Genomic DNA, 24,362 nt, shown 5'->3' with positions numbered 1-24,362 from the left:
CTCTGGTCTTTGTATGTTGCTGGGTCCTGGTCTTTGTATGTAGCTGGGTCCTGGTCTTTATATGTTGCTGGGTCCTGGTCTTTGTATGTAGCAGGGTCCTGGTCTTTGTATCTGGGAGCACCCCTGCCGTAGGGACTTGGGTTTGGAACCGATGTGTTGCCGGTTCAAGGTCTGGTAGCTGGAGAGGTGCCAGACCAACTTCTCAAGCACTGCTGAGGCATCGAACCCCCCACCAGCTCAGGGGTGCTTTCAGTGGGGGCAGCCGCTGCACTCTGACATGGCAAGATTATTTAGATAATCATAGAAAGAAGACCTACCTGTCAAAACACTGAGATACACATCGACATCGAACTGATCAGTATTATCCATCCGACAAATGTAGCGACCAACATCCTCAGCAGTGATGCGTCTAATGACCAAAGAGCAGTCTGAGTCCAAACTCAGCCTGGCAGCTCGAGGTGACGTCTTCTCAATCTTTCCTCTCTTTGCTTCAGCAACAGTCAGTGATGGATCTCTGTTATAAAGCCATGAAATCTTGGAGCACTGTTCAGTTCTATTTTGTGTTCCACAGGGCAGAGAGACATCTTCATCAGGTCGGTAGAAACGATAGAGCTCTTCTTCACTGTTGCCCACTGGAAATTATAAAGGAGAACAGTGACAATTAAATAAGGAGTCTCATGGTCAGCAGCCGCCATGCTTTCAGTCAACCTAACGACGGGCTGAGAGCTGGAGCGTTTTTTAAGTCTCTTGACGAACTCTTACATGGCGCCCACCTGTCAATCAGGTCAGCTACATTAACTATGGATATCACGTTCAGAAAAGTAAAAGGGCTGAGACCCTTGAAATCTCCCCCTCTACAGTGAAAACAACCAGTCAGATCTGCACCATGCTGTACACATGTTTTTTCCACCCGTGTGTACATGACTTCTTGTGTTCCTGCAGCCAGCCTCAAGCGGACACTCGACAAACTGCAGGATTTCACACTTCTGCATTGGTCCTGTGTTTTGCTGCTTGGACGTCACTAACATGGAACCGCCCACCTGACGGGTAAGAAAGGCTCCCTCCCACTACATGTTACAGAGAAGTGATCAGTCTCAGTCGACACCTTTGTGTTATGACCGGTTTTATTTTGAAATAACAGACAGTTGTTGATGAATGTGATACTATGGCCCCGTTCCCACGAGAATGCAGCCTAGAAAGTCACAGAAACACCCCCACTCCGGATTCAAAGTACAAATCATCTATACTGCATGTCTTGCCTCCATCTGCGTGAGTGAACGATGTAGTTCTCACCGTTGGCCAGTAGTGGGCAGCAGAACTTTACAACACGACACCCACCACTATAACCACTTCTTCCACAACCTCCTCATCCTCAGGCCACCGGAAAAGAACGCAACGTTTCGTTTGGACAGAAGAAGAAGTAGAATTGCTCCTCCATGTAACACTAAACTACAAGACCATGAAATGCCAGGAAAACACAAGCAGAAGTGGATCCGCCGCCATTGTTGTTTGTGTTTGTGTTAAAAAGGCCCTACTGAGTTGGACTGTTCCGTTTCCCCCCCATGACTTGTTTTAGCCCATTTCTCCGTGAACACCGACAGTTGTTCGTTCCATTAGAGAATAGACGCTATTTACAGATGCTGGGAGTTTGTTGGTGTGCCTTAATATCTTGTGTGCGTCCATTTGATTGTAAGTACATGGAGAATGTGAAATTATATTCTATGTCTATGTCATATTATGTCTTGGTGTCGTATGATAATGTTCAGGTTAAGTTAAGAGTCAAGATATGGAGTTTGCTAAGTTGCTAACCAGTTAGCTTGAACATGCTATCTTAAACCCAATAAGGACACGTGTTTGCAGGCAGCTATAACAGCTTCAGCTGATCACGAAGCGCCACCTTGTGGCCGTAATGCGTACCTGCACTTGTTTTTGATGTGGAGTTGATTGCAGTTCAATGCAGCATTGTAATTTCATTTCATGCTTTGTTATTGCAGAAACCACACACACACACACACACACACACTCAGTGAATGTCAACATAATTAGAAGAATTCCAACAATAAAGAAGATTTAACAAAGAAGACTTGAGTGATTTAACCGTCACACAGTGGTGGATTGACGATAAGGAATCTAAGTTAATAACAGAAGGACAACGTCATCCAACTATTTTTCAGTTTGTTCTCGGGGGGATGTGGTGAGGTCATCGCAGCCAGAAAGTTCACGCCTTTTTGTTCATATGGCTGATACACCCCCCGGATCAGTTTCGCCACACCCTGGAGGTTGCAATCCAAAGCTTGCATCCCCCCCCCGATGAAACACTGACGCCGTGTGAACGAAAGGCCAATCCGTTACTCAACTATTTCGTCTTACTGTCACAGCGTCTCTCACAGTAACAAGATCCTTCTTATCCTTAATCACCATCAAAAACATGAATACTTTTCAGAATATCTTGACTCAGGAGACTTTTTGAACCACAGCAGTAATGGAGATTACACGTTATTTACATTTCCTTAATCTGCTTGTTTCTGATTACATGTGAGAATCTCCCTCTTACCCTTCTGACAAGACTTTTCCCCAACTTTTAAAGACCTAAAAAAATTCTGATTAAGGAGTGCGCTGTTTACCAAGCGGTTAGGTCATGTAGGAGTAAAAGCACATAAATAGATCAAAAGAAAAGAGGCTTAACTCTGGTCGTAATATTTCCCACAAGTCTCAAAAAGATCACGATAAGTCAAAGTATAAGACGTGTTTAAAAAGAAAAGAGCTTTACCTTCAAACAGAAGAGCAAAAACAAAGACGAGTTCCAGTCGAGCCATTCTCTGTCCGTTCTCTGTCAGCACTCGTCTGCTCTGACTTTAAACCCACACTGATCTGGTGTTTGACAAACACTTCAGTTTCCTGCTTGTGGATAAACTTCTGTGTTAAAATAACTTTTTAAAAAAACAAACTGCCTTTCCTCCTATTGAGTGTGTGGCAATGCCCCCAAGCTTTCATCATCACCTTATTCCTTTCAACAGACTTCACAAGAAACTAAAAGCTCTACAGAATGACGTTGCATCAGATGAAGAGTAAACATAAACTCAAACGGAAATACAACAATGTTTTAAACAAGTGAGCATGCATTTAAAGTCATCAAACACAGATCAGATCATCAGGTTTTGGCTTCATGCTGACCTGTCAGTCCTAAAGAGATACAGCAAAGATAATTAATGCATCTCAGTGTGATCTATTTATCTCACAGCTCAGACTCATAGAAATGTTGTTGTTTCCATTCACTCCCCTTTTTTGATTGTATGTAATCAAAAGAGGAAGTAACATGTTTGGTAAGACGCTCCATTCGGCCGCCCAACCTGTTGGCAAATATTAACAAGAAACATGAACTACAGCAAATTGGTGATGAAATCTTCATCCATCCATTTTCTACTGCTTATCCGGGACCGGGTCGCGGGGGCAGCAGTCTAAGCAGAGACACCCAGACTTCCCTCACCCCAGACACCTCCTCCAGCTCTTCCGGTGGGACCCCAAGGCGTTCCCAAGCCAGCCGAGAGACATAGTCTCTCCAGCGTATCCTGGGTCTACCCCGAGGCCTCCTCCCAGAGGGACATGCCCGGAACACCTCCCTAGGGAGGCGTCCAGGGGTCATCCGGACCAGATGCCCGAACCACCTCAACTGACTCCTCTTGATGTGGAGGAGTAACGGCTCTACTCCGAGCTCCTCCCTGGTGACCGAGCTCCTCACCCTATCTCTAAGGGTGCGCCCAGCCACCCTACGTAGGAAGCCCATTTCGGCCGCTTGTATCCGAGATCTTGTTCTTTCGGTCATGACCCAAAGCTCATGACCATAGGTGAGGGTAGGAACGAAGATCGACCGGTAAATCGAGAGCCTTGCCTTTCGGCTTAGCTACTTCTTCACCACGACGGACCGATACAGCGACCGCATGACTGCAGACGCCGCACCGATCCGTCTGTCGATCTCATGCTCCATCTTCCCCCCACTCATGAACAAGACCCCGAGATACTTAAACTCCTCCACCTGGGGCAAGGACTCCCCACCGACCCGAAGAGGGCAAACCACCTTTTTCCGGTCGAGAACCATGGCCTCAGATTTAGAGGTGCTGATCCTCATCCCAGCCGCCCCACACTCGTTAGCGAACCGCCCCAGTGCGCGCTGGAGGTCCGGGTTCGATGGAGCCAGCAAGACCACATCATCTGCAAAAAGCAGAGACGAGATCCTGTGGTCCCCGAACCGGACCCCCTCCGGCCCCTGGCTGCGCCTAGAAATTCTGTCCATAAAAGTAATGAACAGAACCGGTGACAAAGGGCAGCCCTGCCGGAGGCCAACGTGCACCGGGAACAAGTCCGACTTACTGCCGGCAATGCAAACCATACTCCTGCTCCGGTCGTACAATGACCGGACCGCCCTTAGCAAAGGGCCCCGAACCCCATACTCCCGGAGCACCCCCCACAGGGCGCCGCGAGGGACACGGTCGAATGCCTTCTCCAAATCCACAAAGCACATGTGGACTGGTTGGGCAAACTCCCATGAACCCTCGAGCACCCGCTGGAGAGTGTAGAGCTGGTCCAGTGTTCCACGGCCAGGACGAAAACCGCATTGTTCCTCTTGAATCCAAGGTTCGACAATCAGCCGGGCCCTCCTCTCCAGAACCCTGGAATAGACTTTCCCAGGGAAGCTGAGGAGTGTGATTCCCCGGTAGTTGGAACACACCCTCCGGTCCCCCTTCTTGAAAAGAGGGACCACCACCCCGGTCTGCCAGTCCAGAGGCACTGTCCCCGACCTCCACGCGATGTTACAGAGGCGTGTCAACCATGACAGCCCCTGCACATCCAGAGACTTAAGATACTCAGGGCGAATCTCATCCACCCCCGGAGCCTTGCCGCCAAGGAGCTTGCCAACTACCTCGGTGACTTCGGCTTGGGTGATGGACGAGTCTACCTCTGAGAACTCAGCCTCTGCTCCCTCGGTGGAAGACGTGACGGTGGGATTGAGGAGATCCTCAAAGTATTCCTTCCACCGTCTGACTACATCCCCAGTTGAGGTCAGCAGCTCCCCACCTGCACTGTAAACAGTGTTGGTGAAGCACTGCTTCCCCCTCCTGAGGCGACGGATGGTTTGCCAGAATTTCCTCGAGGCCGACCGAAAGTCCTCCTCCATGGCCTCCCCAAACTCCTCCCAGGCCCGAGTTTTTGCCTCCACGACCGCCCGGGCTGCAGAACGCCTGGCCTGCCGGTACCCGTCAGCTGCCTCAGGAGTCCTATGCACTAGCAACGCCCGATAGGACTCCTTCTTCAGCTTGACGGCCTCCCTTACTTCCGGTGTCCACCACCGGGTTCGGGGATTGCCGCCACGACAGGCACCAGAGACCCTGCGACCACAGCTCAGAGCAGCTGCTTTGACAATGGAGGTGGAGAACATGGTCCACTCGGACTCAATGCACCCAGCCTCCCCCGGGATCTGTGAAAAGCTCGTCCGTAGGTGGGAGTTGAAGACCTCGCTAACAGAGGGCTCAGCCAGACGTTCCCAGCAGACCCTCACTACACGTTTGGGCCTGCCGAGTCTGACCGGCTTCCTCCCCTGCCAGCGCATCCAACTCACCACCATGATCAGTTGACAGCTCAGCCCCTCTCTTCACCCGAGTGTCCGAGACACACGGCCGGAGGTCAGATGACACGACCTCAAAGTCTATCATCGACCTCCGGCCTAGGGAGTCCTGGTGCCACGTGCACTTATGAACATCCCTGTGCTCGAACATGGTATTTGTTATGGACAAACTGTGACTAGCACAGAAGTCCAATAACAGAACACCACTCTGGTTCAGATCAGGGAGGCCGTTCATCCCAATCACCCCACTCCAGATCTCACTGTCGCTGCCCACGTGAGCATTGAAGTCCCCCAGTAGAACAATGGAGTCCCCAGTCGGAGCACTGTCCAGCACCCCTCCCAGGGACTCCAAGAAGGCCGGGTACTCCACACTGCCGTTCGGGCCGTAGGCCGAAACGACTGTTAGAGACCTGTCCCCTACCCGAAGGCGTAGGGACACGACCCTCTCGTTCACCGGGGTGAACTCCAACACCTGGCGGCTGAGCTTCAGCTACTAAATTTGGTTTTAGATGTTACCTGTATCCTTCAGGTACACTTTTCAAGAATTAAAAGGGTTGTTAACTGCTGTCTAACCCTTTACCACTGTTTAGATAAAAACACTAAAAGATATTTATACATTTTTCCTGCATGAAAAACAATTACAGTTTACTTTAAAACTAAAAAGCAGAAACATTAGAAATTACCTTCGAACTGAAGCACAAAAATGAGGATTAACTCCCGTAGAGCCATTGTCTGTGATTCTCTAGAAACGTGTGATGCACTGAGGCTTTCTGTGTCCGTGCAGATCTATAGATAGACATGTTTCCTTCTAGTGGTTTATGAGAAAAGCAGATCTTAAAACAGCGTTGCTAAAAAAAAAAAAAAGTCCGCCAGTCAACAACATATTCTGACAACATACGGGAGGTGTGTGTGTGTGTGTGTAGGTGAATTTCACTGCAGTAAAGGAAATAACTTAATCTTTCCATGTAAAGTGAATGATCTGACGTTAAAATAAAAATAGGTTTCAACGTATATGACAACTTGTTGTTACCAAGTCACGGAAGTACTCAAGTAGGCTATTCTGATAGGACAATCTCCACACCATCTCTTGCAACATGCAACAACACGCAGAGCATTCAACTTCAGTCAGTTTAAGTCATGTGAAGAAAAAAAAAATCCAAAGTAAGTGACTAAAATGTTAATATAAGACGTCACCTTGATTTGTAAAGGCTTTAAAAAAAAATCAAATACAAGCATTTTACACAATTATTCTGCCGATATGAGAAGTTAATATGACGCTTCTAACTTTGAGTGTTGAGACGTGAAAAGATCCAGATCCACTTTTTAATATTCTGGTTGAAATAGTCTTTAGGTCCTGAAAGAAGTTAAGATCAAGAGATCGAGATTGAACTTGTACAAAGTCGACCTCTGGGAGGCTTTCCTGCTTGAACCAACACCACAGCAGTTCCTACCTTTGAATCATTTGAAGAACCTCTTTTACATTTTCAAACATTGGATCAAAAACTGGAGGTGAAACATATTTTTCATCAACTTTCAAATCTGGATCATCACAAAACCTCAAACCAAACGTTTCTGATGCCTTCTCCTCCTCCCAAATCAGGAGGGAGAACAGCACCAGGCGTATCCGTCTGAGATGTCTGTCCTGATGAAATAATTTTTTTGCCAAACGTGCCACCTCTGGACACTCTGGACACTGGTCACATGTTCCTGCAAGACAAATTGCATCCGAGTTACAACAGTTAGAGGCTTTACATCAAGTGTCCAACAAAATCACACCCCATCCCATCAGGCATTTGAGGACAAATATCCAAATCAATTTACCAAGTCTGCATCAAGGTCAGCTCTCTGCAAAAGGTGCAGGAACAACTTCTCTGATAGCAGAACCCGAGTCCCCTCTGTCCGAAGAACTGGCAGGAACAATCAGCCAATTTACCCTCTTTAATCAGTAGAAATTTGTACTTTTGAAGATCAAGTCTTTTCTTGTTTCCAGTTTCATTCTTTCCAGTTCAAGTTGCATTTCGAGTCTTTGTTGTAACGTACTTTTGTCATGTTCCAACTGCAGAGACAACAGCTCTACACAAACGCCATTGTCAAAATCTCAAGTCAAGTCTACCACTGATCAAATGGCACGTTCACAACCCGCTTACCAAACATCTGAAGGAACTTAGTGTAACAAGGTAATCTCTCAAACAAACAGAAAATATTCTGATTTACAAGTTTTATAGAGCCAAAACCTTTACAAATATCTAACTCACCTCTTCAATGGCTTGCCGGGCTCGAGGCGTCTCCCAAACTCAGAATATTCCAGAAAACAACCGAGGCAGTCACCTGAAACACCCCTGATCTGGTGCGCCCCCTCGCCCTCCCCCCAGTTACCACCTAAAACAAAAAAGGCAAAATAAAAAGAGTGGCACGTCCTGCTTGCCCGGCGGCTCGCTGATCAGGGTGCCTAAAAAAAAAACCCAAACCAAAACTTATTCAACAAACCTTGTTACACCATTGTGTGGTCGAAACTATCACATACTGCAAGAGTAATGAACTCACAGTTCTCAAGCAAACTGCACACCAACCTGGTACAACACTAATTAGACTTACCAAGTATCAAGCCAAATCCAAGTTCAAAAATCAGACGAGCCCCCATCTGTCTCGACCCGGCTCAGGAGGTCACACAGTACGGGAGACCGCACAGTTATTAAGTTACTCAAATCTCTCCAGTATTTATTTAACTCTATGCCAATGTGTGAAGCGTTGACCCCCGAGTGAGAGACAGAGCCGACTTTAATCCTCAGGTCCAGCCTGCTCAGGTGCATCAGATCACATTAATTGGCTCCACCCATTTTCTGCTTGAAGACGACCTGAGAGAGGAGAGACAGAAAACAGCAGGAAGCGCACACAACGTACAAACACGTGAGGGGGGGAATAAAGCAGTCTGAAGGGAGGGAATATAAAATTCTGCATGTTTGACTTTATTGGTTATGACAGCAGAGGAGAGACTCGTAGAGGAGGAGAAGACAGCATGCAGCACAGGGCCGAGGCCGGACCGGACCGGACCGGACCGGACCGGACCCACAGGGACTAGTACCGCCCCCGTATGTGGCGCACATGACATAACCTCAAACAAGGCTGCATCTAAGATTGTTTCAGTTCTCTACAGCGGTTATAAAAATGAGCGAAATACAAAGACATGTTCATTTGCTAAAAAAATTAAATAAAAAAAAATACAGTTTTAAAGTATTAGCAACAATTTTAAAAAACGGAGGTTTCACGTGTTTCTGTGTCAAAAGTAAAACAAACGGAAGTGAAGATAAACATCTTTCTGTTACAGAAAAAAACAAGACCTCTCCTCTTCTCTTCTTCCACCTGCTGATATCTGTCAGTGTTTCAGGAAGCCCACAAGATGGCGACAAACTTCACGTCTGACACTCAGCCGCTCTCCCCGAGGCTCCGTGTGACACCTGACATTTCCCAGCATGCATTGGAGTAGAAAACTTGTACTTTTGTTGTGCGTTTGTTTCTTTTTGTGCACTGAACTCAGAACATGTTGCTCGGTGTGTTTCGGTTCACTGGAGTTTGTGCGTGCGAACACAACACAGCCACGTGTTGTATTTTTATCGTCTCTAACGTCGCCATCTTTAAAACAGACGAGAGACAAATGAAGGTCAGGATGTTCCTGAAGGTCACGCTGTAAATTCAACCTTGAGGAGAGTTTTTTTTTTTATTATTCTCGACGTCAGCTGCGTCTCGACTCTTCACAGAAAAAAAAACCAAACGTTCACTCGACTTCCATCTTCGTCCCTTTGTGGAAGGAAAGACGAAGTTTGTCTCTTCTGTCACGGCGTTTCACGTCAGTGTTTTGACTCCTGGTGTCATGTAACATAAATACATGTATAACACAACGATAAAACATTAATAAGATTGTAATCTCTGATTTGATTTATGTTAGCTGTTTTTGCTTTTCACATTTTAAATTGTTACTTTTACCACATTTTTATGCATTGTATTTTTTTTTTTTTTAAACTGACGGCACTTCCTGTTTCATTTCTTGCTGTTGCTCGTTTGTATCTGTATCTTGTACTGTTCCCCGTCACCACTGCAAACGAGGGTTCACCCTCAGTGTGTTTTCCCGAGGATTTAAATAAATAATAAATAATAAAAAAAAAAAAGTCAGACTTAGTCAAATGGCCCTTCAGAGTCTTTTTAGTGTCTCTCGTCAGATTGTAACTTTTTCTAACCCTTATTAAAATTACACTACGTGTTATTTAAATAAAAGTTTAAAAAATAAAATAAAATCTATTACAATCAGCTCAGTGCCTCAGAGAGGAAAACTCCTAACAGCAGTTCTGTACATTGTTTTTGTGTAATGTTTTTTTTTTAAAGCCTCAAAATTGTTTTGAAGCATCCTAACAGCACGCCGTTTCTGACCCAGCGCCCCGTTTTTCTGTTTTCAGGGGGCGAGGGGACGAGAGGCGCCGACACACAGCTTGTTAGCTTGTTGCTCAAAGGGGAGATAACCGAGAATAAAAAAAAACATCCACATCTGTGATTAAAATGTGGGGCGCTTTTTTGTCAACACCACCACCATAGATCAGATCCACCATCGAGACAAGAGCACCGGGAGTCGTTCTGTCCTGGACTTGAAAATGAAAGTTACAGAAATGGAACATTTACAGCGTCAGTCAAGAACATGAAATCATAATTCAAGTCAAGTCAGGAAAACGTCGACCTTCCTGCAGCGGACCGAAACACGACAGGACGACTTTCCAGGATGGCGTTCTCTGCAGAGTCACCTGCAGCTGAGCGCCATGGAGAAGGACCGGGAACATTTCATCACTGCAGATCCAGAAGTTCCTACAGATCCAATAAAGTGCGTTGGTGCTTCTTCTGCTCTCTCTTTTCCAGAATCAAACCTCACGTTTTGTGCACTGGAGGAATGTCTTCTTCTTTCTTTGCATTAAAAACGAGCAGCACTCCCCTCAGGTGGAGCCGTGCCTGGCAGGGAGGCGGGGTCACAGCGGGCTCACAGCGAGGTCTCACGGGAGAAGCTGACGGACGGTTCCAGCTGGACTCCGTTAGTTTTCTTCTCTGAAGGACAATCCTCGGGACAGCCGGTCTGAAAAAACAAGAAGACATTTCAAACATGGATCACATATTATGATATTATGTCATGTTGTATTTTTTCTTAATCGTATCGTATCTCTATTTCTATCTTCTGTCTTTTTCTTTTTTTTTCTTCCTTTTCAATTGTAATTTTTTTTGCCTTTTCCCATCATGTCCAGGGGGACTACAGATGAAAACTCGCCTTCTGGCTCATTCTGGCTTCTTTTTGTTTTTTTAACCATGTGTAATCATGTGTTTTATGGGATTGCAATGTCCCCTTTTAAATAAACTAATAATAATAATAACATGTTCAGTGAGAAGTGATTAGATTTCTGACGGGGTTGACAGGTTGAGTTCAGCAAACCACTTTTTTTTTTTCGGTCCGGTTCTTTGCCGCCATTTTTCAGTGCCTGAACGTGAATGAAAATTTCCAAGGTCATCAGGTCTGGCAAAAAATTGGATATTTTAGTAGTTACTTGAAAAAAATAAAATAAAATAAAATAAATCGCAAAATGACTCAGTGGCGCCCCCTTCAAATTTTCAAAAGGGCCTCCCCATTGATGTTTTTTCGTCCTACGTGCACACAATTTTTTATGCACATTAAGCATCTTAGTAGCTAAATAAAATCCTCTTACACCTAAAGTCATAACCAAACAGGAAGTCCGCCATGTTTTTTTGAATGCAGGAAAAAAGCCTCTGTGTCGTCTTTCCTAGAAGCCAAAGTTCAGTTTTAAATGTCTGAGGACAAAGACGAAAGCCGAAGGATGGGATGTGATTGGTCGTCTTCTCGTTAAAGTGACTCAGCATGACGGAGGGAACGCTGGAGTCGAATAGAGGTCAGAGAGTTCACACAGCTTTGTTTGTGTCACACAAAAAAAGATTGACTGTCCAAAGTGTCCAGGGAGAGCTGAGAGCGCTTCAGGAATCCGTCAGACACGGAACAAAGAGACACTCAGACGAAATGCTTTGTGTTCTTAGAAGGGAAATCCAGGGAAACAGGGAGTGAGAGTCCGGACTCAGCACATCTGCAACTACAAAGTGAGTAAGTCATCCAAAGAGAAGAAACGGACCAGTACTTCTCATTCTGCAGCTTCAAGGTGGGAGGAGAGGACGTAAGGAACGGACCAAGTGAAGGAAACAAGGAGACAGTTAGAGTGGTCTTCGTTCGTTCTTATCTGTGCTGCAAATTCAAATTTGAATGACAATAAAGGAAATCTAAGTCTAATGACCCCAGTGTGTGTGTGTGTGTGTGTGTGTGTGTTTATGCACGTACTGCGAGGAGCGGGTTTCCGTTGGCCTCCATGTTGACGTTGTGTCGTTTCAGTTCGGACTTGATTAAAGCTGAATCACAAAAACGTGGAAGTGTTACATTTCTAATACTTACACACATGCTTGCTGTACACACCCACACACACACACACACACACACACACACACACACACACACACACACACACACACACACACACATGCGCACAGCCTACCGGTGAGAAGGATTCCCAGGAAGATCCAGGCACACAGGAAGAGATTCCCAGACAGTGGGCCGTAGTGAGTGGTGAGTTTTCCCTGAATGAGAGTGAAAATGATCCCAAAGATCTGCAAACACACACACACACACACACACACACACACACACACACACACACACACACACACACACACACACACACACACACACACACACACACACACACACACACACACACACACACACACACACACACACACACACACACACACACACGCAGGTCAGCAAAAAAAGTTTGGTGTGGTTCGATGTGAGTGTTTTTTTTCAATGTGTTTTAGACAGAAAGTTTTTGAATTTTCACAAACAAAAATGGCGTCCTAACTACGGACACTACTGCCCCCTGCTGGAGCGGCACTTTTTGATACCTGAGCGAAAGCATTGAGGAGTCCGGACGACGTTCCTTCAGACTCCGGGTACGTGACCTCCACCCCAAACTCAAATCCCAGAGGCAGGTAACCCGTCATGAAGAACCTGAAACACACACACACACACACACACACACACACACACACACACACACACACACGAGTCAATGAGGTGGAATAATGCCTCAACAAAACCTCCTACAGATCAACAGGAAGTGGAAAGAAACAGAATAGGTAGATATACTGACCGGTTCCATTGAACAGAACTATTTTTTCCTTTGTGATCTTTGTCTGTTTCTTTATTTACGTGTGTTCGTTTGCCTCCTGAACAAAACATCATCGTTCCTGTTGTGAAAACTCATTTTTCTATATTTTAAAAAACTTTCAAATTACCTCAGAACATAAATACTTTGGGGTGTTTTTATGCTTTATTTCATTGTAGGACTGAAGACTAGAGAGAGAGAGCGAGAGAGAGAGAGAGAGAGAGAGCGAGAGAGAGAGAGCGAGAGAGAGAGAGCGAGAGAGAGAGAGAGAGAGAGAGAGAGAGAGAGAGAGAGAGAGCGAGAGAGAGCGAGAGAGCGAGAGAGAGAGAGAGAGAGAGAGAGAGAGAGAGAGAGAGAAAGAGAGAGAGAGACTACCAGCGTCCCTTTTGGAGGATCTATTTGGGCTCAAACTTTCCCTCCTGAGTGGTTCGGTCTTCCCTCCAGCAGATCTACAAGTCGTTTGTGAGGAGTCCGCGGCGTCTCTCGCGAGAGGACTCTGTACGACTCTTGTTGCTAAGCAACGTGTGACATCACAACCAATCGTGTTGGATTCTGTCTAACCGCCTCAGAGCTGCATCGACAGGAATGTGAAGCCGTTTGACTGTCGGCTGTTGCCACAACAACATGAAGAGCGTCTGAACTTAAACAGGTCGAGCCGCTGTCGTTATTATATTACATCGTAATTATCGTCGTTCTCACAACACGAGCACTCGAAATAAACACTCTGCAGAGGTCGGAGTGAAGACTTCACACAAACAGTCAGAAGAAAGTCAAGTTCTGGACATATGAGAAACATGAATCAAATGTTATTGGCCACAGAATTCGTTTGTAACAACTTCCTGTTTTTTTTTTTTTCCTCATGTGGCCAAAAAACAGAAATGTAATTTTTTTTTTTCTTCCTGTTAGTGTTTCGATGCATCGACCTGAGTTCACCTTCTTTCATTAAAGAACATTTCTTACCCCAGGACTCCGGCGGTGACGAACACCAGGTAGATGTTGTCGAGGTTCAACGTGAAGGTGAAGACCACCATGCCCAGGAACGACAGGATGTACACGATGAGCGTGGTGATCCTGTACAGACGGCGAGACACACTTCAATCATTTCATTTATTTAACAGGAAACCAGGTGCAAAAGTCAGTCATGTTGGAGGAAGGTTCTAGATTATAGTTTCTGCCTCGTCGAACGTACAAACATGTAAAAGGTCAAAAAAAAAAAAAGGTGTTTGTGTTGCCTACTTGTACGCCTTGGTGTGATCCAGCCACAGGCCGCAGAGGATGGAGCCGACCATTCCAGCGACAACCAGAGTCAAACCAATTCTCCCAGCGTTCAACTCCTGGTTCTGCAGGTGACACACACACACACACACACACACACACACACACACACACACACACACACACACACATAAACAGCTGACTAACGTGCACCTTTAATCCTCATAGGATCGGACACAGGTGGATTATAAAGCAGCAGTCACATGTTCTTTAGGTGCTTATGGAGTTCATAGGTGAGGGGGGTTAGCGGGGTTTGGTGGGGGGGGTTCATGCAAAGGTTCAAATCCCTCTGTGTACGTGTGTGAGTCATAGCGCGGGGTGTCATCATGCTAGCGGATGTTACAAGAGGAACTTTTGTAGGTCGGCTCAAAAGCAATCCGTCATGGCGGCAGCTACCGATCATCACTCAGGCTTCGTACGTTGATATTTACAGTCTGTGGTTAAAAAGTAAAAGAGCGTCGGCCTTCCTTTGAGTTCATCATTGCTGTGTGACGGGGAAACAAAGGAAGTGCTTCGGAGTGAATGAATCCGTCCTTCTCTCTGTCATTTCTGTGTTATGGTGGGCAGCAGGCATGCGTGAAGACAGCTAATGAACTCGCACAATGAGCTCGAGTCTCATCAAAGCCATCTGATGTTTTTCAAATCTCGACACCGCTCCCTCTTTCTTTCTTCTCTTCACCACCGGCCACCCGTGTTCCTCTGCTACTCTGCTTTGTAACCACACCCTATATTCACTCATTCATAACCTCTAACATGTGACAAAGATCAACAGTGATCAGAGAGCTTTTCTTTGTGTCGTCTCTACTGAAGAAAACATCTTCAGCTCTACTGCAGCTCCGGGAAAAACTCCCTCAATCTGAAAGATTAGCATTAGCTAGCAGAGCTGGCTAAACACTGAAGCTACAGTGTCCACCACATGGTGACCTGTGTGAGCATCCACTCCAGAGAGGAGGGGGCGGAGCCAGACAGCTCTCTGTAATGATTAAAATTTCAACTGCAGTACCAATTTTAAACACTAGGGGCATCGCTCTGTGATGATTAGAGTTTATACTGCAGTACCCATTTTAAACACTAGGGGGCAGCGCTCTGTGATGATTAGAGTTTAGACTGCAGTACCCATTTTAAACACTAGGGGGCAGCGCTCTGTGATGATTAGAGTTTAGACTGCAGTACCCATTTTAAACACTAGGGGGCAGCGCTCTGTGATGATTAGAGTTTAGACTGCAGTACCCATTTTAAACACTAGGGGGCAGCGCTGTGATTACTAGAATTTAAACGGCAGTACCCATTTTAAACACTAGGGGCAGCGCTCTGTGATTACTAGAATTTAAACTGCAGTACCCATTTTAAACACTAGGGGGCAGCGCTCTGTGATGATTAGAGTTTAGACTGTAGTACCCATTTTAAACACTAGGGGGCAGCGCTCTGTGATGATTAGAGTTTAGACTGTAGTACCCATTTTAAACACTAGGGGGCAGAGCTACATGACCTCCTTTGTGGTGACAGCACTTATTTTGTCGGGCTGGTTCTTACTGGAGGGAAAGAATTTAAAACCACCAGGTTTTATAAATGATGAAGAAACACTTTGAACATGTGAACGACCACAACATCATCATCAGCACAAGATTTGAGGTTTTCTGTCTCCCATTAACTGTGTTTTACCGCATAGCAGGCCAGGATCATCTGGTTGAGAAGCGTTGAGACAGAGTAGAAGGACCCGGTCATTATTCCTGCAGACAGAGAGAGAGATAAGGAAGGAAGGAAGGAAGGAAGGAAGGAAAGGAAGGAAGGAAGGAAGGAAGGAAGGAAGGAAAGGAAGGAAGGAAGGAAGGAAAGGAAGGAAGGAAGGAAAGGAAGGAAGGAAGGAAGGAAGGAATGAGAGGAAGGAAGGAAGGAAGGAATGAGAGGAAGGAATGAAGGAAGGAATGAAGGAAGGAAAGGAAGGAAGGAAGGAAGGAAGGAATGAGAGGAAGGAAGGAAGGAAGGAAAGGAAGGAAGGAAGGAAGGAAAGGAAGGAAGGAAAGGAAGGAAGGAAGGAAGGAAAGGAAGGAAGGAAGGAAAGGAAGGAAGGAAGGAAGGAAGGAATGAGAGGAAGGAAGGAAGGAAGGAATGAGAGGAAGGAATGAAGGAAGGAAGGAAGGAAGGAAGGAAGGAAGAAAGAAAGAAAGAAAGAAAGAAAGGAATGAAAGAAGGGAGGAAGATGCAGCAGGAAGTGTGCAGTCAGTTTCACCTCTTTCAGGTCTTAAATGAATCTATCAAGCATGAAAATTAATTCAACCATGAAGAAAACGTTCTGAGTTCAATTGTGATGTTTGAAATCAAATTCTAAAAATAAAAAAAAAAAAGCCCGCGAGCGACACCGAACACACGACGCTGACAGATGAGCAAAAAAAACCCAACAGTGCAAATACAAGTTCCTGAGAGGCGAAAAAACTCAGCAGCAACTGTGTAATAAGAGGATTTATTTAAGTACAGAAGTTATTATCAGAGCTGTATGCCCAAAAAGCCCTTTGTGTAAAAATGAATTTAATTTAACGTGTTCAGACCTGCGGAACAAATAAACCGTTTCAGTCTCTTCTGCTTGTTTTTGTATTTAAAAGTCTACTGACCCGTCTACATACTGTTATAACTCATAAATCTATACAAGTGTAACTAAGTCAAACTCCATCTGTAAACTGGATTCTTATCACACAACAACATGAGGAGCTGAGGTTGTGAAACGTCTTGTAATCAGGGACCGTCCCTGACATCTCATCACCTCCTGTTTCACAACGTGACCGACTTTAAACAATTTGATCTGCGTGCTTTTGATACTGTCGAAGAGGATGACGATTGTTTGGTTTGGTTTTGTTGATTTCCAACATGTAAAAATAAAATATTAAAGAAAAAAGAAAGAAATGTCAAATGTAAAAAAAAGTTTTTACTCAGTTTAAACTTAATTAATCCCACCCTTTCTCCATTACTTAATACTGTTTTTATTCATCTACGTTTTTTTATGAATTTTTATATGAAATATAAATATTTACAATATATTTCTACCATATCCCTATAAACAGTATATACAAGAAACAGAGCCTGAAACATGTCTATATAAATATTAACACGTGGACACTATGGTCATATGTCTCTCACATGAACGTCATGAATGCGTGCACACTAACCGTAGCTGACGAGCAGGAGGACAAACGCTTTGTTTTTTGCGAGGTTGACGATGGACTGTTTGTAGGAGTAATCCTCTGGAGGGCGGTCTGGAAGGACGGCCTGGGCGTGACTCGGAGCGAGGGGAGGGCGGTCCTTTATGACTGGAAAACAAACAGAGGAGAAAAAAAAATCAAGTTTGAATTTTTTTTACATTCCACACATACTTAAAAAATACATTTTAATACCAATTTTACAAATAATTGACAGTCAAAATGAACCCTGAGGTTACATGTATAAGGGAAACCAAGACGCCTCCTGGTGGAACACCAAAATAAAATAAAAGCTCTGTAACACTACGAATATAAGACTAACAGGAAACTTTGATAACTGACAGAAATAACATGATTATATTGAAGCAAAAAAACGTCTAAATTACCCCTTAGATTAAAAGTATTAGAGGCTCCTTTAGGAACTTTAAAATGCTTTTTAGGCAAAATGTCTGCAGACATATCAAACAGAAACTCTGTAAAATTCAACAACAAAGAAATGTTTACAAAGACAGTAAAGACCAACATATTCACACCATGTTTTTGTCTCATTGAGCCTTGAGGTTACACGTATGAGGGAACCCAGGACAGCTCCTTGAGGAACTACTAAAATGTTATATGAAAACACTTCTGCAGACATTAAACCCACATAAACGGTTTGATACTTTTAATCCTGCTTGATTTTAAATCTACTTACAAAAAAAAATCCAAATAGGCTTTAAATCGAGTTTTATTTGGCAGGTTTAATGTGTGACTCTTAAATACCATTCATATTTGTAATTCATAAAACCCCGACCCTTACCCAAAGGTCGATCCTTGACCTGCACATAATCCTCTTAACTTAACTCTACACTCTAATTCTTTATGGAAAATGTTCATCCTTGTGAGGAAAGCTGGCCCTTAAAAGAAACGATTGATACACAAACAAGCTGCACGCCTCTCTTCTTATGAGCGCAGGTATGCACGCGCGCGCTCACCGTCTCCAAGTCACTGAACCATAAACCTCTGGCAACATGGAGCAGATGTTTCCTCCCATGACAGGGCAAGGCGGAGTGTGTGTGTGCATGTGTGTGTGTGTGTGTGTGTGTGTGTGTGTGTGTGTGCATGTGTGTGTGTACCTATGACAGTGAGAATGAAGAGGACCGTAGAGACGGCAGCTGTTCCATAAAACATGATGCTGATGTTTCGACCCGTCAGTTCAACATCGTCCGTCATGGGGACCAAAACCGGAGGCAGCAGGAATCCGATGGCTGTTCCCAGCTGACAAAGAGGGAGAAATGATTGTCACAAACACTGTTTCCATATTCCACAGATCAAGTTTACTTTTTATTTTAAAATGCATGCATAAGTTCATGTCATCAAACGGAAATGTGATCAACTCATTTATCCAATAAGACATAAAAGGAAATATAACTTCCAACCATAAGATGCCTTGTTAACTTAATGCACTCCTAAGACGTGAATATACAAATAATTAAGACTAAGCCTATTAATAACAGTATTTGTGGCACGCGCACAAACGCTATACTGACCTGGTTCCCGAGCACTGCCGTTGCGCACGCGGTGGAAACCTCCCGGGGTCCGAACCACACCGAGGCGACCCGGGACGGCAGGCCGAGGATGAACACCTGCGCCACGGAGCAGACGACCTGCGCAGTGACGGTGACTCCGAACAGCTCGCGGCTCACGCTCGCGCACTTGAGCCAGGCGCCGGCGCAGTTGAGGCCGGCGCCGAGCAGGGCCGTGAGCCGCAGACCCTTCCGGTCCAGCAGCCAGGTGGCCGGGAAGATGAGCGGCACGTAGGCGACCATGTAGACGATGGAGAGCCAGTCCACCTTGTCGCTGGAGACGTCGTAGTACTTCATGAACACGTTGTTGATGATGCCGTACTGGATCCACTGGAAGGCGTTCACCGAGGAGTACAGGCTGAACACGATCAGCACCGCGAACCGGCGCCAGTACAGTTTCGTCTCTCGCATCTTCCCTTCCTTCCCCTCCGCTTCCTCTCCTCCTCCTCCTCCTCCTCCTCCGTTAGGCAGCATCGCCTCTGATTCATCCGGCTGCACCTCCTTCTCTCTCTCCTGCTGCTGCGCGTAGTCTGCGTCGTAGGACGGCACGGCTCCGTATGATGCTCCCTCCAGCTCCAGACTCTTCCTGATGTCGTCAGGTGCGCCAGGATCCGCGCGCAGATGCTCCTGCACGAGCTCGCCGGCAACCATGATGCTCTTGGGATACTTTAGTCTCTTCTCACTGAGCCGCCGGATGAATATGAGGAAGCGCTGAACAGAGCGGCTTCCTCATTCAGCTACCTCGATGCAGTGAGGGACTCTTAATATCCTGAATGAGACTCAATAAATATCATAAAAAGACGATTTTCAACTCTCCCCTACACGCGGTATCTTCTCTTCTGCGATCTGGCGTCAGCATGCTGCCATATGTGTTATCTCTCTGCCTCTCTCTGCCTCTCTCTCTCCGAGCCGCTCTGTCTTTTGTTCAGCCCACACTGACGCCTGCACACACTGCCTTCCGATGCTGATGAGCCAATAGCAGCAGAGATAGAGCCTGTAGTATCCTGCACGACTGCCAGGTTGTCTGTGTGAGCTGTAAATCCTACAGTATGGCCAGTGGAAGTGAAGCCGCCCCCCCCCCCGTTTCCATCAAGCGGCTCAGTTCGGTACCAGACCTGTGGTGCGAACTTATTGGCGTTTCCACTCAGAAGTTGGGGAACCAACATAACCCATCTGTGCTGTGTTACTTTCTTACTACCGTTCTGTTGTTAGTCATCCTTCTGTTTCAGTATGATGCAACAGCATGTAAAGTAAACAAAACCTGAGGGGGGCGGGTCCCTATTACAGTAAAATACAACACTGCCTTAATGTTGGGTGATTTTTTTTAGTCAAGCAGTGCAGAAGAGAAATAAAGGCAATTAAAGAATTTGTGCCCAAAAATTGCAGTTCCTCCAGTGGCCACTAGAGGTGGTCCTAAAAAACCGAGTAAATCCCCATTAAACTTCATTTCAAAACGTCCTACTTTATCAAACCAAATCAATGTTGAGGCAATATTTTTGCATTGGTCTCTTGATAATTCTTATTTCATTACAAAAGGAGAGGGGGAGATTTGTTAAAAAAAAAAAAAAATAATAATAATAATAGTGATTTTATTTCATTACAGTTTAAGATAATGCATAGACCTCATTAAACGCACATTATGAAAATTCTGCCACCAGGGGGCGCTAATTCAAATCAATAAAAAAAAATGACGTCTCGGCTGGTGGGAATCATGGGAGTGATCCTCACTCTTAATGCTTTTATCCACTGTAAGGCGACCTTGGGTGGCTTCAAAGGCGCCATTAAATAAAATGTATTACTATTATTATTACTCGAGACATATCTGACCTAACATCTGGTGTTGCCAAGGCAACGCTAAACATGTTCTGATTGTCATGGCAGCTTGTTTCATTGCTCCCACCATGACAAGCCCCACCCTGTAACAAGCATAAAATAATTTCTCTGACTTTGATAACTGTTGGAGATAAAAACGTCACTCTCTCCATTAAAAAAAATGTCTTTTTCTGTTTTAATTTGGAACCAAATAAATAAATACAGATTTTAAAAAAAAGTGTAATTCCTTAGTTAAAGGTTAAAATGAGTGATTCATGTGTATTCCAACCAGGATAAAAAAGGGATAATATCACAATAACAATAAGATTATTCTTCTAGTTTATGCTCATGTTTAACGTGATGACTTAAAACGTGTCATGTTAGCAAAGATATTTCCCCTCATGGAGGCTCTTATGACTGGGAACAGAATATGTTGACAGAAGAAGAAGAAGGCGGCGGCGGCGGCGGCAGCAGCAGGATGATGATGTCACACAGCGGGGGAAAAAAAGAAGTCATGAGACACAGATAAGAAGTGGAACTGACACCAAATGACAGTGGATATAAATAGTTGAGTCCTGGGGCCTTTTTGTATTCTTGAGTTCATCAGATACCCCGATGAATGACTCCATGATTGTCTCATGATAGATCATTATCATGAATTACCCTCACCCATATCCTTTACCTTCTTTGTTGTGATCACCTCATGACAAACGCCCGGATCAGTCATGATGAAACCAATCCATAATAATGACTAACACACGCCCTGTCAGTGCGTGCTGCTTTACGCTGATTAGCCCGTCCATATGCTCAGGTCTGTTATCTGTCCTAATCCTAATCATCTCTTTAACCCAGTCAGGACTCCACTCCAGCAGGCAGGTAGACGTCTGCTCACCTTTCACACTCAGTCAACAGCTACATTATAAATCAGATACAACAAACACGCTGATTTTTATTTTAAATTGCAGCCTATAAAATGACCAAATACCAGGATGGAAGGCAGCATTTCCCTACTCCTCAATTTGCTTATCCACACACACACACACACTCAGCCACACCCACCAGTGATGTCACATCCTGGAGTGCACTTCTATCTCTCTGCAGTAAGTGCAAAAAGCTGGTGTTACTTTGCTTTTAGTTTCTGGTTTAGTTGTGTGTTGAAGATGTTTTGAGAGCCACCGAACGTGCAGAATATTTGTGTTAGTATTTTTGTTTCAAGTCATTTAAGCTAAATCAAACTTGTCCAGCTCTGACAGTCCTCTCTCTTCTCTGACAGTCTGATGGCTGCTGTCTATGCAAGAATCTTACATGTAACTGGCCATAACAAAGGTCGTGTGTCCTCTGTCCTCTGCTGGGTGGGAAAATTGAAGAGTACAAATTAAGAGTATGCCCACTTCTCCATCCACCACTACACCACTGGTCTAATGTAGAATATAAAGTTACTCTTGTGGGGTCTAGTTCTGTCTTTGCAGGGTCGAATAACTTGAGTCAAAGAGGATTTCAGTGTGCGAGCAGTGAGCTCTCACTCTGTCTCTGTTTTCAGGCACCAAATGGGGGAACAAAAACACATTTCCCCCTCCAAAGGCCCCCAGAACTAAAAGCTTCAGGGGCTTCTCTTCAACCACATCGAAGCGAGTATGAACAGATGTAGCTGTGCTGGGGTGAAAGACTAGATTTTAAAGGAGATAATCTAATCTCAGGGCATGTATGCATGAATCCTTACATGTTATCTTGCTCTGTTTTCCATGAACAAAATGTGCATTTTGGTTGTTTTCGATAGATATTGTCTTAATTATCTCGTCTCCTGTGATTAAAAAGGTAATTTTAATTGTTTTTTCAACATCCCGAGAAGCTAACTTATCAGGAGAAGGTGTGATATCTCAAACAACATAAACCATGGGAAATAAACCGTAAAATTAATTATACGGCTAGTTCACATTAGAGCCGTGCACTCAAATGTGCAATACGACACAATATTACATAATAGATGTTACGTATTAAGATTTTATGGTTGAAAGTGAGAGTCAATGAGCCTCTTATTGGCTTGTTTAACAGTTATTATGAGAATAGAAAACAGGATCAAATGTAGACTTATCAATGAATAAATTCTGGTGGGAAAAAACGTTTTAAAGACCTGGAAGATGCAAGACTTTAAAAAAAAGTTTAAAAAAAAAACAATCAGGTTGCCTCAACTTCCGAGAGAGTGACACGTCCTCCTGCTATAAAAGATCTTTGCTGCACTAGTTCGCTTCCTCGAGTTTCTTTCTCGTCGCCATGGTAACGCTATGGCCTCACCATCTGCACAGTTCGGATCGTTAAAAACAGAAATAAATCAACTGTAGAGACAGGAGAAGCGATGTCCGCGTCAGAGGAGCGGGCTCTGCTGGAGCTCAACCTGCGGAGGGAGACGTGGTGTCAGGTGGAGGCGAGCCCCCGTCAGTCCTGGGAGAGGACCGAGAGGAGGCATTACCGCGGTCACCTGAGGACCAGCCCGGTCCTCCTCACCGCGCTGACCGCCGGACAGCAGCCGAGGCCGGCCTGCAGAGAGCGACCGCCCCCGGCAAAGCTGGCGGAGAGACGGCACTTTGAGGAGAGCTGTAAGAGGCGCTGCCTTCACTGACTTCTCCATCTTTAAGCTTTTAGTTTTGAGATTATCAATGAAAGCATTTAAACTAAACGTGCATTTACGTATGGTTACGTGGTCAGACTCAGATGTCAAAGATAAGAGCTTTCAAAGTTATTTTTGTGTTGATGTGACAACTTAAATGAACTTTTGCCCTCTAGTTGCATAAATTAACACTTTCTCTTAGACAAATAAATTCACATATTCTCCTCTTCAGGTGAAATCAGTGTCCTCGCTCCTCTTCATCATGTGTGTGAAGTGTGTTGTTATAAATCCACTCTGATCCTGTATTTGATCATGTCTATAAACCCCTCTATTTCAGCCCTGCTCAGAACAGGCTGTTTCTGTGTCTGTAGCTTTAAATATGTAAATGAGCTGTGTCTGACCACGCCCCCTCTCTGGAAGGGCTCGGGTGTACTCGCTGCTTTCTGGCTCCATGTCCTATTGTTTACGGTGAGAAGGCAGACTCAGAGGGCAGAACAAACACCTAGCTGTGGGAGTGTCACCCACCTGGGGGAGGGGCTACTGCCCTTTGTGATGTCATGAAGGGGACATCTGCAAACGGCCTGTTTGAGGACACATTCTCTGAAAAGTGGAGCAGGTGGAAGACGGAGAGGATGGACTTTTCTCATCATTGGGGGGTTTGTAGACAGACTAGAGACAGTTAGAGGTACATGCAGAAGAGGATATGTGACCTTTAGAACTGTGCAATTTTAAAAACAAATCTTTCAAGTCTCTCTTCTCTTACAGATAAATCCCACCTGGTGTAAAAGGCGACAGCTCGACAGGACTCCATCCTACGAGTCTTAAAACTTCAACCTTCAGTATTGCCTTCCCAGAGTGCATCATGACAGATATGACATCACACAGCAGAACTTGAACAGCCACTGTGTTTATTCCCTTCGATTCCTTCCTGTCGTACCGTCTGCACCTGTTGAACTTGAAATCATGTTGGCCTTAATAAACCAGTGTGAAAGATCTCCCCCTCTTCTGTCGTGTCTTAAACGCTGGCTGCCTTTTGTTTGT

The 24,362-nt window shown here is 45.0% G+C and overlaps 2 protein-coding genes across 3 annotated transcripts; one reads left to right on the top strand and one right to left on the bottom strand.

Moving 5' to 3' along the window:
• Positions 1-10,216: 10,216 nt before the first annotated feature.
• Positions 10,217-19,641, bottom strand: flvcr1 (FLVCR choline and heme transporter 1). Its single transcript, XM_079338971.1, has 10 exons — positions 18,869-19,641; positions 18,455-18,596; positions 17,310-17,450; positions 15,811-15,878; positions 14,110-14,213; positions 13,834-13,944; positions 12,611-12,716; positions 12,202-12,313; positions 11,991-12,058; positions 10,217-10,730 (listed from the first exon to the last, which is right to left on the bottom strand). The coding sequence occupies exons 1-10, from the start codon at positions 19,553-19,555 to the stop codon at positions 10,638-10,640; spliced, it is 1,632 nt and encodes a 543-aa protein (XP_079195097.1). The 5' UTR covers positions 19,556-19,641; the 3' UTR covers positions 10,217-10,637.
• A 2,447-nt stretch (positions 19,642-22,088) lies between these two features.
• Positions 22,089-24,316, top strand: spata45 (spermatogenesis associated 45). Of its 2 annotated transcripts, none has more exons than XM_079357093.1 (2): positions 22,089-23,310; positions 23,742-24,080. In XM_079357093.1, exons 1-2 carry the CDS (start codon positions 23,070-23,072, stop codon positions 23,825-23,827), a joined length of 327 nt encoding a protein of 108 aa, XP_079213219.1. In that variant the 5' UTR covers positions 22,089-23,069; the 3' UTR covers positions 23,828-24,080. The 2 variants fall into 2 exon arrangements, with proteins under 2 accessions (XP_079213219.1, XP_079213220.1); XM_079357094.1 differs by lacking the exon at positions 23,742-24,080 and adding an exon at positions 24,087-24,316 and having other exon boundaries at positions 22,940-23,310.
• Positions 24,317-24,362: the final 46 nt, after the last annotated feature.

Source organism: Symphodus melops (genome assembly GCF_947650265.1).
Source record: "Symphodus melops genome assembly, chromosome: 1".
NCBI classification, from domain to species: domain Eukaryota; kingdom Metazoa; phylum Chordata; class Actinopteri; order Labriformes; family Labridae; genus Symphodus; species Symphodus melops.
Note: the sequence above shows the minus strand (reverse complement) of the source record. Positions and strands in the feature narration are given on the sequence as shown.